The sequence below is a fragment of the Dermacentor albipictus genome, chromosome 9 (assembly GCF_038994185.2).
Source record: "Dermacentor albipictus isolate Rhodes 1998 colony chromosome 9, USDA_Dalb.pri_finalv2, whole genome shotgun sequence".
Taxonomy (NCBI): domain Eukaryota; kingdom Metazoa; phylum Arthropoda; class Arachnida; order Ixodida; family Ixodidae; genus Dermacentor; species Dermacentor albipictus.
The window spans coordinates 112165083-112180637 of record NC_091829.1 but is presented as its reverse complement, the minus strand read 5'-3'; the positions used below and the strand labels follow the sequence as shown (position 1 = coordinate 112180637).

At 44.7% G+C, this 15555-nt stretch overlaps 1 protein-coding gene across 2 annotated transcripts; it reads right to left on the bottom strand.

The window, feature by feature from the left end:
• Nucleotides 1-2708: 2708 nt before the first annotated feature.
• LOC135919442 (uncharacterized) lies at nt 2709-15063 on the bottom strand. 2 transcript variants are annotated; one of them, XR_010569961.2, is made up of 5 exons: nt 14729-15061; nt 13466-13618; nt 12911-13039; nt 7152-7294; nt 2709-3284 (listed from the first exon to the last, which is right to left on the bottom strand). XR_010569961.2 is itself a non-coding variant. In XM_065453273.2 (5 exons), the coding sequence occupies exons 2-5, from the start codon at nt 13547-13549 to the stop codon at nt 3192-3194; spliced, it is 423 nt and encodes a 140-aa protein (XP_065309345.1). In that variant the 5' UTR covers nt 13550-13618; nt 14729-15063; the 3' UTR covers nt 2709-3191. The 2 variants fall into 2 exon arrangements, 1 of the variants encoding a protein (XP_065309345.1); XM_065453273.2 differs by having other exon boundaries at nt 7152-7268; nt 14729-15063.
• Between the last annotated feature and the right edge of the window lie 492 nt (nt 15064-15555).

Genomic DNA, 15555 nt, shown 5'->3' with positions numbered 1-15555 from the left:
AGTCATGGTGGAGTTTCAACACCCACTTAATGGCAGGGATCCTCCAAACACTCTAACGTCAACCTATCTGCAGTGGGAGGCCGTCTTGTGCCACGGCGAACATCGCACTCTGCTGGAACTCATGCAGCGGGCCCGAAATGTGACACTTGTAATTGTGGCCCTAGAATAGGCGCTCCTACCACAATAACTGAAGCCTGAATAAATGTTGTTTCTCTCTCTTCCTCTGTGCGTTTGTGTATGGGCCCAATATAAAGGCACTGCGCGCCTGTTAGAGACATTGTAAGCTCCACGCGTGTGCATCACATTCGTGCAATGTTGAACGTATGACAACTTCCACAATGCTGCAGACGATACCAGTGTCTGCGCGTTCATACGCGGAGGGAAACACCAGCCTTTGAACGGATCCGTGAACAGGTTCTCCCCTTTCATAGGATAGTGCGATTCCACCAATAGAAGCGACTTCTGGCGCGCGCCCAAGGTCTATTTTCGGGGCACCGTGGCACTTCCTAACGCAAACGCCTCGATAGTGAGCAATAAGCTAAGAAAAGCTAACGCTTTAGGAAGGTAGGGACACGAAGTCATTGAGGAATGTCTCTAGAGAAAACGTCCCCACAAGGTTACTTGACTTCACTAGGTCTTCACAAAGGCGAGGCCCCTAGGCGAAAGCTTATCTGCTGAGACATCTCTTCTTTAACGTTAGTCATAGTTAATTGTTAATCATTGTTAATCAAAGAATCACCTCGTATAACCCGCAGAATCATGCAAATGCCATCAACCACTGCATCTTCTAGGACCCTTAATCATATGATTCCTTATCTTCCAGCGCACCTCAGGACCTGTTTACATATAAGAACCGAATACCACGGGGAAGGTTCTTCAGAAAGATGACGTTTTCTTCATGGCCCTAGTTGAGACGACCGAGTTGCTAGATCTAAATCTTCTGCCCCAGCCGAGCTGGGCATCTGGGGATGAGCTCTTAAAATGAATGGAAAAGAGATCGTAGCCCTGGCTCTCGCTGAAGGAATGTAAGGATTCAAAAGAGTATCATGTGCCCGACTTATCTCCTGCAGACGACGAGTACCACTTCAACGATATAACCATCTGCACGACGAATGGCAATGCGGAGCACATCCTCATTTTCAATGCCCCCCCCCCCCTCACCTAGCGTTAGAAAACAGGAGATGCGCCAACGCGTACGGAACACGCTAGGAGAAGCGGGAACGAGCCGGCAATGTCAGGAACCGGCGTCACAGCGTGGCGGTCGTTTACGGGTCGCATCCTTTTATGGGCGCGTTATTATCGGGCGCTATTATTGGGTTCTTTGGTCGCAGCGTGCGTGGCTTTCAACGCCTGCGGAAAAGGCGTCAGGAAGCGGGCTGAATGATCACGCCGTTCCAGGTGGACCGGAAGTTGTCGTCGTCCTCAAGCCATGACGATGGCGATGGGAATGCCGGTTTTCGTCTGACGAACGGAAGAGAGGGAAGAACTAATGATGGCGATAAGCTTATGGTCGAGTCGGTGCTCGACGTTGGAGCCATGGTCGCAAGTAGTAAATGCGTGCTCGTTGCAACACGGGTCGGTGCTATGGATACCTGCGCCCTCTCGAATGTTGAAATGAACACAGAAAGAAAGAGATTTGGGCGGTGGCAAGATATGCCATATAACGCGTCGTGTGGCCATCCAAACACATCATTGTTTTGCGCACCAAACAGCGTCATACCGGCTTCGAATGTCAGGTCCACCAAAAATAATTTTTACTAAAACCAGGACCACCAAAAATAACGAATGTCATTTATACTCTAAAGAGGAGGCCATTTTGGTTCTTCTTTGGTAAGGCAAGATAATGGCCATAAAACACAAGTAATCACTTAAAACATATACATTATCAGTGATAAAGGGCCCCTCTGAAGCAGTATGCCCGGAAACAATACAAAAGTTACACAGTAAGAGGTCAGCTTACTTTGAAAACGGTACAGAGCGGTGGGACTGGCGGCACACTGCTGCAGCCATCTGTACTGCGCGGGAGTGAAAGGGGAAAACCGCTGTCTTTTAAACTCGTTCCATGACGCGTCCACAAAATAGGTTTATCATCAAATTCGGTGCAGTCGTTGGTCAAAAAACTATTTACCGATTTCCCAACTATTTAGATTGTGGCCCGCAAGCTAAAGGTTCTACATTACAAATTGTCCAAATTGAACCCACTGTGTCAGTCATTATAATACGACGCAATAATGTAATACGAGCTGGCGGTGCATCCATTTTGGGTCCCGCACCACATTACCAGATGGATCCACGTGTTTGTTTATGGCGACCGGTTGTGTGAATTACTCATGTCGGGGAACGACGATAGCACGAAATGACCACGATAGAGACAACTACCATAGTATGTCGAGGGGGTGATTCATCCATTGTTACGGTTTCCCAAGAACCGCCAGTGAATGGAACCGCATTCCCGCCTCCACAGTCTCAATTCGCTACAACACGAACTTCAAGATAGCCGTTCAAAGTGCCTTATAGTTTGATTTTCTCTTCTTGTCCTGTATTGCAAATATTGGATATATTCACCACTCCTCTCTGTTGTGCCTACTAGGCCTTGAAAGTAGGTAAAATAAAAAAAACAAATGCAGAAATAAATAAATAAATTGGTGCACCGGCCTTTCATTTTATTTCAACTCATTTATTTTCTCTCATGGACAAGGCATTACAGAGAGAAGTGGGTGGTATAAAAAAAGAACACGCATTTTACCAGCACCGCAGGGTTACAGCAAGCTGTTAGTAGGGCCGTTATTGAATTCGTTGGCTTTGACGATTCAAAGAGTGAATTCAAAATATTCCGACTATCCGATTCTTCATAGGTATACTGGGAGGGTGTAAGCGAACGAAACACAGATTCTGAAGGCATCTTTGTACATTTCCTATTCAATAATGCGAATCTGTCTCTGTCATGCCGTCTATGGGAAAACGACAAAAAAATTTAAACTCTGTCGAATAAACGTTAATTGCTTGACCTTGGCTGTTCATGTAGGCAGTGCAGTGTTGTGCAACTCTAGGCAGTGGACTTTTACATACTGCTAGCTGCTACAAGGAAGGGGCTGGGAAACGCATCTAGAAAGTGGTGAAGTAAAAAAAGCATATGAAAGCATTTGGTGACACTATAGAAGCCTTAGAAGGGTTTGGGTGCGAGCTTGTTGCTACGAGTCATTCATGATAAGGAATAGCACACGTCCAGCGCTGCTGCCAACAGCATCTTGATTTGGCAACAGCATCTTGATATTCACAATGTTCTGAAAGACACAAAAGAAGAAAAGGAAGGCGAGTCATCGTCAATCAACTGCTGCTGCGCATGCATCGCAAACGTAAAGGTATACAAATCTAAAATAAACAGTATGGGACGCTATAACGTAAAACTATTCCAAACATTTTTATGAACCATTCTGAAATCAGCCCACCGAGATTGTTCAAAAACGTTTTTGGACCACCCCCACTTTAGCTGTCTGTCATGAGACGTCACCAAAACTGTGAAAAAAAATCATGCCTAATCATGCATAATCCATGTGTACACGTCACATCAGATTGGGAACCCATGTAATGTGACATGGACACACTGATTATGAATGATTTGATCCAACAAAAGAAAAAAAGTTATTTCTGATTCAACCCCTTTTTGCCATTAGCCCTCGGCTATTGGTCAAAAGTTTTCAGGCTGCACCGACTTCACATGGCTGTCATGCGACGTCACAAAACCGCAAAAACTCACCGCGTCAAAGTGACGCGTACGCGTTAAATATGTATTAATGTGCCGAACAACACTGAATTTTCTTCTGAATAGCCACAGGCTGCCTAGTTCCGAAAGGAATAAAAGGTGGCTGCCGCCGATCGCTCAGGCACTGGCGACTCGCACCTGCCGGAGAGCGTAGGTTTATTTGCGTATAATAAAGCTGTTATGCGTGGCCGTGTAACGTTTTAGATCACTTTCGGCACGTTTACGGTCTTCTTCTGCCAATTCTTCTTTTCTGAGGATCCATTTCAGCATCATCCTTAAGCTTCTATTGTATGATGCCGCGATTTTCGAACAGCCACCACAAGCTAATTAAGCGAAAGCGGACCAGTCACAGACGCCGGCACCGCTCTCTTGATCCGGTTATCAATTTTAGTGCAGTGGCTCAGCCCCATCGAATCCCTCTCCACTTGAGCGTGCACCGCGCCTCTTGTCAGCCAATTAGATAAGACAAGCCGCTCAGTCTAGGCAATGTTATTCGTTTCTCAAGCAAACAAAAGTGACCTCCTATGAACGAGGAGAGCGTTTCATTGGTCTGTTCAGACAACCCTGGGAATGACCGCCTGATACTTGCGTCGGCGGTTACGCAAATTTGACGTCAGAAGAATGGAATAAAAACCTATTGGAATAGTTTTACGCTGTAAGGCCCATGGACACAATCAAAACTGATTGACTTACAAGAAGCTTAAGTTCCTTATCGCAAAGAGCTGTACAAGGGGCGCTTACGCAAGTGGCTCCTAACTCACAAATTAAAAAGTCCTAAAACATTTCCCTAGTGATCTGGTCATTGTATCTGCTAAGCACACGTGTGCCTTTTAGGCGGGGTGAACAGGCGCAGTTTGCAGAAAGAACAGCTAGATTACTACCAGTCTTAATCTTGACACAGTGCGCATGCTCACGTAAAGGTGCATTAAAGGCAGCACAGGACAGCGCCAGCCCTGTAATTTTCCTTGTTCATGTGTATTTTTTTTCTTTGGCGCCACTTGAAATGAACTCTAGAAGAATTCAAGAAACGGGACTTCATGCACACGCCAAACATCTGGAAGTAGCTACTCAGGTTAGAAAGAAGAGAAGCATCCACGCGATAATACATCAGACTCCTGTGAACGACGTGAAAGACTCGGTTCAACTGTTTGCAGCCACTTTCATTTTATTAATAAGACCCAAAACCTGGCGACACGGGAGTCTACCTACAGTAAAGTGCCCAGAATAAATCAAATGACGCTTCGCATTACAAAAAAAGCCATATCTTTGGGCACACTAATACAGACTAGAACATCTTCCGTTCTCGCTGAATGCTATGCTTTGTGGTATGCATTGGAATGCACTGTTTTATGCAGCGGCACAAAACAAAGGAATACTCTTAGCGGCATGACTTCTATAGTGAGACACAACAAGGCTTTGCACGCGTAACTTTCAAATGAGCAATATGTTTGCACAAATAGATCTTTTTTCCCTAGTTCTCAAGGGAAATAAGGTCCACAGACATGAAAGTAGCGAATCTGGCGTTAAAGAAGATCCTCTTAATGTACGTCTGTAAAGTGTATCAACGTCTGTAACGTTGATAATTTAACACAATGCAATAACAACATGAGGCACAGCGGGGCTATTGCTACTTAGACACTTTAATGAAACAGCGCAAAATAATTTGTGCCAAGCAAGAATCGCCAAAGAAATAATGCCTGGACATGGTCAGAAACCTCGGATTGATTCAAAATTTCAGAATTGTAAAACCGGAAAAATATCAATGCAGAAATGTAATAAAAATAATCTGACGTAATATTGTTGTAATGTAGTTCATGCACTCGTTGCTGTGCGTGTGAGGCACATTTACGTACTACCCTTTATTTTTACGTTAAAATAACGTTCACTGCATCAGAGCTCCCTCTAGCAATTCTTGTAGAAAAGATAATGGTAGTGGCAAGGAAGTGATAATGATGCCCTAAAACACGCTGTTCTTGAGCTACATACATTCATATAGCTGGCTGTCGTCACAGATTACTAGAAAGCTGTAAATGTCTCGGGCACAATGCGCACCGCAAATCGTGGTATGGTCCAATCTGTCTCAAAAAATGGATTCACTTCTATAATGTGAACCCTTTACACATTACGGCAGACCCAATACAGTTCTTGTTTCCCTTGCACAGGTGCAATAACGCTGTTCCTGCGATTTCAGGGCACTGGGACTTTTATTGCGGAAGTCTGTTATGCGAGTTCCATAGTAATGAATAAAGAAGTATTTGTGCTTAAGTGGTATTCTATTCGCTAAGTGTTTATAGCAAATAGGCTCAACGAGGATTGAAGGGACATGCAACGTTACGTGTCACGTGCTAAGACAGTTATATTTAGAACAAATTGTACATTGACAAATCGCATTTTGCTCGCTACTAACATACAAATCCAGTAAAAGGTGTGCTTTTAGTCTCGTAAACATTTGCAATAAAAAAATATCCAGAAGCAAAACAAAAAAGAAAGGCATAATTGAAAAATAATGGGCTCTTATGAATAGGAATGTTAGAAAGTGCGAGCGTGACACGGACGAAAAAAGAACATATACAGACACATAGAGAGGCGGTACTTGGGACAACTTGCTACTTTATGGACAATAGACATCAACGTAATCTGAGCAAATCAGCACGCAGAATCGAAAAATATACAAGAGATTGAAATGTCATCAGTTAGAAGTAATCTGCATTGGCTCACCCATAAAATCAAATTTATTTACTGTCAGCGTGATAGATGGCATGGTTTCTCACATTTAAATCAAGTTGCCATCTCTACTGCTTCCATAATCTCCTTTGTAAGCTGATTCGTGCTTAGCCCTACAACCCTGTAGATGTTAAACAATGCAAAACAGGTACACATACAACAATGCATAGCAAGAAAATCGCCAGCAAACTTTATTGCACTGTAAGAATGCTCTCAAAACCAATCGTTCATGCAGCGGCTGGTTTACCCAACATAACTGCGAACACCTAGACAGGATTATGCGATGAGTACCAAACCCAGCCACACTTTACAAATTTGTTTTTGTGGTTCTTCTCGGGGCCACAATATTTTAGTGTCCTCAAATGTGGTATTGTTCCCAGGCTATTCAGCTTGCCAGGTGCACAGAACTGAATCATCGTTTAGTCGTCAGCATTTATTCCTACGCATACATTTATTCGGCAGTGTCATGTCGCACTTACATTAGTTTTCAGATTCAATGGCGAAGTGCTTACAATAAAAGAAATTGTTCAGGGAAAGTGAATAATTTGTGTAGGGCTGCAAAGGAGGCACTCAAATTGCACGCCAACTCGCTGTGGTTTCCATTTTACAGTGAAGCTCTATACTTTCACCGTTCAAGAAATTTTCATGAAAGCGAAAAACTCACCATACGTGGACCGATCCCGGAGGTAGTGCAATAGAGGCCCAACACCCGGCGGAGGTGACGCAGGCGTTGAGCAATCCCCATATGTGAGCTGATCCCGAAGATAGTGCAATGCACAGACTGGAAGGACACTGAGGTATTTTTTTCTCCATAACATGCGTTTTGAGGAAAGTAACGTAAAAGTAATGAATTACTCTTCAGGAATGGCTCCAGCACTTTTAAGGGGCAGTAATTTGTAACTGTTCTCAATAAATTTTGAATTCAGTAGTTCTAGTTGTAGTCTGTTAAATTTTTTTGCAACTTCATGATGTCTGCTTACTTGAAAGCAGCATGACTTCCTATGTAAATACACCACTAGTTCGATAAATATTGCCAAGTTGTGCAATCAGACAAAATATAAAGCTTACTAAATAACATGCGGCCACTAAGAGCGCACCTGATCACACATAAGATAGAACAAGGCGTAATCTCATGCTTTGCAATCAATTTAAGCAACGGGGGCAACGAAAGATTTGCACGCGACTGGTGTTGCAATATACGACGCGACATCGTGCGTTTGCTACGTGTTAAGGAAAAGTCATTGTCAAACAGACGTGACTATATCATAGCGGAGATGTAGAAATAGAACTATTCGAATCCAGCTGCGATGCTCAAAGACATTTCAAAGATGAATAATTGCACCTTCCCAGAAAGGCTCATTCGTTCACCCACACTCGTTATTTTGTTACCTAATGATCGGCTGCTAGCAATGAAATTTTGTGGTTCCATTTATCCCGGCTTTTTGGCAATGCCCAATGGATTCTTGCGCAAAGGGCTTCGTATTTTATGCGCTTCTTTCGAAATTACCACAAAAAATGAAGCACATAATGGCATGAACAAATACAGCCTGCTGGCAAAGATTGCCGGTACTTTATTTTTCTTTTCACCAGTAAACCTCTAGTAAAATAATAAACATTGGCTTTTGTTGCCGTCAAAGGCTGGGAGCATCGTCAGCCCACTTCCGCCATCGCGCACACACAAAGTCGTGCGCTTTGCTCTGACTTCATGGTGAGTTTATTGTCGCGCAATTTTTTCTTCATAAAAGTATTGCTCTTCACTGAAGCAGTTTTCTTTCTAAACGCGTATCCCAACGCATTATGTAGGCTTACTCCCCCCTTGTACAAGGACCGACACGTCCAGAAAACTCGAGAAACGCTTTCAGCATCGTCGTCTTGTTCTTCTCGACTAGAGACGCCTCGACGCATTATACATTGTCTGTTCGAAAATAGTATGCCATGCAACGGCTCTTGCCACATTTCTGTATCTTTTGCCATTTGCGTCCCTTACTAGCACGGTTGTATGCCTGCACCAATTTCTTCTTTTATCTAAAGTCCCCTCCAGAGGCGCATGCTTCGCGGTCTCACCTTCTTTTCTAAATAGTTGTGCCAGTACTGGCAGAAAAGATAGCGAGCAACGAGAGTCAGCTGATTTATGACGTGCTTTCTGTGTGCACATGACAATGGCGGCTAATTCAATTCTGGCCCTAATGTTATTCGTCCCAAGTCAGAATTTGAGAAGCGCTGCGTCATTCGTAATAGCGAGCTCTGTCAGTGAGTAGCGTTGCCAATTTATCCGCATGTCTGAATATTCCTAATGAAGAATATTGGCTGCAAACATCTTTCGACGCGAACAACTCTAATCGTTCAAAGGCACCTGCAATATAGCTGCTTTTACTGCTGTCTGCCATTAGGGCTTGATTTGCATGTACGAAAACTGGGAAGGATGTCTCTGCATCGCCTCAGCGAATATGATTAGGGGCGTCAGACGGAAAAGTAGTCTCAAAACAGCAACACTCCAGGCTAGACACGCTGCAGGACGCAGAAGCACTTACGAGATCTCTTTTTCATTTCTCACTACCCGAAAGCCGAAACACAAAGGGATCGCACCTAATGCTGTAATGAAAACAAATGTCGCTAAGCAAAGCATGGTAACGCACAACTAAAAGCAAAGGAACTAATAAGATCGTACACGCATCAGTCATTCTATGTTACTCGAAGCTTTCATGAAGCGGTTGATGAAAAAGTTCGCCCATTTTATTCTCGCATCATTGGCCTAACGGAAACTGAGGCTCCTACATTTGCTCTTGCGCGCCCGTGATACGCAGTGTGGTGCTCCCGGTGACTATCTAAAAGAGCTAGCTTGAATTACCGTAATAGAAGTATACCCGTGGTTATGGCGTAATAGAGTATCGTGTACAGGGGAAGCGAGATTATATCCTACCATCGGGCACGAAATATATTTTTTTTATTTAATGAGCTATGCGCAAGGACAGCTCAATCCAGCAGTCCAGGTCATGAAAGTCCGCGAGCGGATGCAAAGAAAGGTTCGCTGTAAGAAAAAAACAATGCACGAAGTTAGAATGACGCCCACAGCATGGTATTAGAGGATAGCAGTTCATGAATAAAATTGCTCATTGCTTCGCTTTTACACGTTGTGGCGGTCATCGGTACAAATTGATAGGAGCGGCAATTATCGGGGCAGAAAACTATTCCAAACTCTATTTGGCTATGAGTAAGCATGTTTGGAAGATTTTTGGACACATGCGCACACACATACATTTAGCAGCACGGAGAGCTCTGAAGCAGATATCCCCATTTTCGGGACACATCGGCCATGCAGAGTGATTTTAATTGCGCGAACATGCAGGGATACGGGCGCTTAAAGAGCACTGGATATACTGCAACTCGCTGGGAATGGTTTAAACGATGTACCTAAGGTATGATCTACATCAAGTAAACTGGAGCGGCCTGTTGCAGGCGCCCTCTCTCAGGTACTGACGTGCCGGGCACGGTGCACATGTGTGAAGCCAGAGGCGGCCACCCGATACTGCGACCACGAAGAGATGCGCACGCGCGGAGTGCGAGATCAAAAAAGAACGTCTGGTAGACAGTAGGTGTGAGAAGGAGAGAAGATGGGGCCAGTGCGAAAATAGTCACCGTCTGAAGAGGACATGCGTAAACTTCCTTGAATATAGCGAACGTTTCTTTTACCATTAGTCAGTTTTGTTCCCGTGTGATTTATCCGCTGTTATTCGAGCCCTAACGTTTACAGTTGTAGCGTCATCGTTTAATTCAAAAACTACTAGAAGGTCATTTTTTACAAAAGCAGAATTGTAGCAGCCATCATCACCTTCCATCACCGTCATGCACTTCGCCCTTCTTTAAGGAAGAATCGAAATGCTGCGTTCATTTTTTTTTCTTTTTTGTGTCCTTAGACACTTCATCGCTTCCGAAATGCTCGGCCAGCAGCATACATTCACACCGTCATGCGATACGAGCCCCAAGCCTAGATATCTACACTAGGCATAATGCCCTGTCGCAGGTCAGTCTCACTGCAGTCGACCTTGTTCATCCATCGCACGCTTGAGAGCAGCACAATAACAGTGCGCGAGCACCCAATCATATGGTATTTTTACCCATTTCGCAGGCTTTCTTTGGAACGCGGAAAGAAAGAGCCACGTGAGATATATCGTGTTGGAAAGAATTTATTGAGAGGTTTTTCAAGCTGCCCTGCAGCTTTGCGTATCACACATGGTGTCTGCAGCCAATACTAAGAAAGTTAATAATTTAAACATAACTAATACGTTAGTTAACGGGAAAATAAACAATAGCCTGAGTAACTGTAGACCAGTAGGAACATTATACATTTGGTTCAACACGCGTCCGGAGTGCCTTTCACTTTTAAAACTTTGGTTCAAGTTGTGTGGGACAACCTGTTTAGTAGATGGCTTTGTCTGATCTTCATGCTCGGGGCTACAGACATTCTTATGGCTGCGATTATTACACTTTATATGGGCCGAAATTGGACATAAGGTCGATGCAATGTGTACGTTTTTAATGGAGGACTCTGCAAGCCCACACAAACGCTGCTCATTACAATGGTTCCGTTTCTCCCCGCGCACGTGGCGTAAGGTTTTGTACATCGGCATTTTGTGCTAGAGCTCCTATGTTCGAATCCTGCCGTCGGATAATTTTGATAATGACTGCCTAGTTATTAACACTAAAGCATTAAACGTCTCATCAGACGGTGGCCTTGAAAGCGCGGCGTGTGGTAGCGACAGTCACGTAAGCTCACTTCGCGGGGAATTGCGCTCGGGCCACTGCTCTCGTGTGTGTCGTCTTCCACAGCTGGCTCCGACGCCAGTCGTCATGTCAAAAAAAGGCAAAGGTAATTAAGGTAGAGCTATTTCGGGCATTCGAACCAACGAACTTCGGTAGGAGTCCAACCCTCGAGCTTGTGTGGTAATCGAACCCGGGTCCCTTAGAGCTAAGACGAAGTTTATTACGGTACAGTTAATCATAACAGAGTTAATATATGCACTCCAACCTATAACATATGGTGGGAGTCGCTTCCACAATCTATAGCGCTAGTAAAAGTGAATTTATTTAAGGCATGTTTAATTATAGTAGCGTCAATTAGGGCAATTCAGTATTCGAGCATTGGTTGGAGAAAATAAGTAATAAGAAGTTGATATGCATTGTAATGAAATTGTTAAGCAATTTTTCTAATGTCTCGTGAGCAAACATGCTTTCACCTTCAGCCACGTGGGCATGTGATAAAGTGACTCAATCTTTTATAGCGCCGTACTGTCAGAAAAATGCTCGCTGTAGTTTAGCGAAACCCACGCTCTTCCCATCATTCCCATACATGATGAACTACTGTGCTTGCAGCTCTCATATAGTTTCATGCGATTACTAGAGGTAACCGTGGCGCAAGTTTCCATGGGAGCTGCAAGCAGGGCAGTTCACCGTGTTAGCTGAACGATCACAGCGCCATAGTTCCATCTAGTTATAATTTTAGGAAATTCAATATGTTATTTTGTATGAACTAACTGTAGAAATCATTACTCCTTGAGCACTTGGGAGAGGTTAAATATGTTTCTTTGTAGCTTGTCAAAAAACATAATTTATGGTACCGCATTATGCGCTGCTATAACAGGTAAAATAATACCAAATGTTAACATGCTATATTTATATGATATTGCACTACAAAAAACGACACGGACGTAAAAGAGGACGACACACCAAGCGCAAGCTTTCAACTAAGTTAATTGTACCACTGGAACCAATTTTATACATGTGAAGCCATGTAGACCGCGCATGCTCTTGCGTTGAAAAGAACTGCGCATTCATGTAACAGTTACGAGTCATGTGATGCCGCCTCCAAGAAACTTATTTCTTTTTCTGTGAGGGCCAGACAAGGGAAGCTAACACACTTATCACCCAATTTTGCGATCATTTGCGCTTCAGGTATTTCACGGATGAGCTGCGTGCTGCTTCGGGAAACAATCGTGCATTGTTCCTCAAGAGGATTTCAGCCATGATCGCGACAATGAACCGCCAAGAAACCACTGGAGCCATTTTTTACATTGTTGCTGCGTGCGCGGAGCCGTTCATTGAGGCAACGCCCAGTTTGTCCGATATATTGCTTCCCACATGAAAGCGGGAGGTTGTAAACAACCCGTTGGGCACACTCGATGAACTTCCTGTATCCTGTATAATTACTGTGCCACTTCCGCTCTGGTTGGCGTCTACCGATAGCATGATCGGCTTGCCCATCTGATAGTACCTTAATACAGGAGCTGCAGCAAGCGCTTCCTGTAGAGCCTTGAAGCTTGCTTCTTGGCAGTCTTCCCAAAGCTACGCGACATCCTTCTTTAGTAGCCCTCGAAGTGGAGCTGTTAGGTTTGACATATAAGGAATAAAGCGACAGACAAAATTTACCATGGCCAGGAACATCTGCAGCTCCTTCTGGTTGCTTGGCGTCTGGACTTGCAGGATGTCTTCTAGCCGCTGTGGATTCAAACTCAGCCCGTCACGTGTCAGAACGTGTCCTAGGTATCGGACAGATTCCTGTAAAAAACGGCATTCTTTTCGGTTCAATTTCAGGTTGTAATTTTGACATCGAAGCAGGACGTTTACAAGGTTGATTACATGCTCGCTTCTCGTTCCGCTCCACACTTTAATATCGTCAATGACAACCGCTGTGCCTTTGAGGCCTTCTAGTACTCGGTGCATTACATGCTGAAATAATTCCGGTACGAAAGAGATCCCAAACGGCATCCGTAAGAACCTGTAATGGCCATAGGGAGTGCTCATTGTGCAGATTTTGGAGCTTTCTTCATCTAGCTTTATTTTCCAGAAACCCGGGGATGCATCCAATGTTGTAAAGTACTGCGCGCCATTGATCGAAGATGCTATGTCTTCCAATGTTGGCATTGGATAGTGCTCGCAAAGCAGTGCTTTGTTTAGCTCAAAAGGGTCTAGGCAAATTTGTACCTTCTCTCCTTTAGTGACGACTACCATGTCGCTGGCCCACTCCGTCGGCTCTGTCACTTGCACCATCACTGCCGATGTCTCCATGGGGTCCAGCTCTGCTTGCACCTTGCTTTGCAATGCTATTGGAATCCGCCGTGCTGGTTTCACCACCCCCTGTGAATGAGGCTTGAGCGTCAGGTGGTAAACTGTACCCTTCAATTGACCTAGATCCTCGAACACGTATTCGTAAGGTTTTGCAGCATAGTAAAGCCCTAGTTGCTCGACAGAAGATACTATTTGGAGTAAGCCTAACTCTTCAGCAACTGCGCCGCTCAATGTCACGGCAACATCGTCTTCCACAACAAAAAAGGCTATCTGAATCTTTCTTCCAGTCATTGCAACTTCGAGAGGAACTTGTTTCTTTGCTTTTTTCTGGAAGCTAAAGAACGTGTTTAAAACTACGTTACCGTCGTGTGGCTGCTGCTTGTTTGTTACTTTCTGCAACTGGCTGCGCGCGATAATTGAGCAGGTTGCGCCTGTGTCCAGCTTGCGAAAAACTGGTTTTCCTTCTATCTGAACGGTAGCCGTCCAGTGATAGTCTTTCCCACGTGCATGCGATAATGTTTCCGACCAGAAATCGCCTAGCGTTTCGCCGTCTTGCGTTTCAATAGATGCTACCTTTTCCTCTTTCGGGTAAATTTTTTTGGCCATCTTCTTACAGTCCATGGCGAAGGGATTCCTTCCGCCACATTTTCTGCATGTGCATCCTTTTGCGGGGCAGACATAGTCAGTCTGATGAACCTTTGCCAACTTTGTGCAATGCCTACCTTTTTCCTCAGATAGTGTGTTCATCTCGGCAACGTAATGACTTTTGAGGCGTGCCTGTATTTCTTCGCACTGTTCCTTGTCATGTTCCCGCGAGTGGCACATTTCAACCGTCTTTGAAAATGAAGCATTTTCAAAGACGAGATTTTCTTGCAGCTTTTTGTCTCCTATCCCGAGAATAATGCGGCTTCTGAGCATGCGCTCTTTTTGCAACTCGCAATGTTTTGCTAGCACTCGTAGGTCTGTTAACCAGTCGTTGAAGCTTTCGCCCTGATTTTGGTCCCAGTTTCCAAAACGAAACTCGTGATTGGCTAGATTTAGTGCGGACTTTTAAAAGGCCTCATATTTAAGCTTCAGGGCGTCTACGTCCGACTTGTCTTCATCCGGTGCAAAAGCAAAAGTGCTATACGTCTTGCGCGCGTCCTGCCCGATAATCATGAGAAACGTGGCTGCCTGTACCTCTTTGGGTTGCTGGTTTAGGTACGTTGCCGTTACGAAGAGCTCGAACACCTGCCGCCACGTCTTCCACCTTTGCCATACGTCTCCTGTAGTGTCCAGGACTCTCAACGGTGGCAGTAGCGAGGTGACTGGGCGCTGGTCTGCTGGCGCTGTTCCCCGTTCTCCATTCTAGTACTAGTTCGGACCTTCGAGCCGTGCTTGTTGGCTTGCTACCCGTCTGCTTTCCTTGCGAAGGCTGCGTATACCAGCCGCGTACACCGGCCACAGTCTGACCACTTCTGACACCATGTAGTTTGCACGCAATCATGTGGGTCAAGAAAAGGGGCTTTATTGATCGGAACGCACTCATATATGCATACTATCAAAGGGGGCGTTACAGACAACTGAGTGCGCGTGTGCATGAGAGCTGATTGCGTCACAGTATTGATGCTACGCGACATGCATCACACATCGCGAGGCAAACGGCACGGTAGGATGCTAATGATGATGACAATGATTTGGTGGTATCCCCTTTGAAACACGCCGGACAGTCACTTAGCCAGCTTGTTTAAATCAGGTACACAATATCTATTCTTCTAGCATTCTTGCATATATCTCATTAAACTTCTATTTCTTCCTCAAAGGGTCTTTAAAAGCCTTCTCCCTCTGGCTGCGCATCTATTACATGGCGTTCTACCGGGTGAAATAAGGTGCAACAACATAAGATGTGCACGTTCCCAGGCTACGTGGCGCGCAAGTAACATCGCGTGTCTCCACGCGCGCTAGAACGCGTTTATATGGTTTTTTTTTTTCGCCGCATGCTGGAAAGCGCTGGCGTGGCTCAGTGG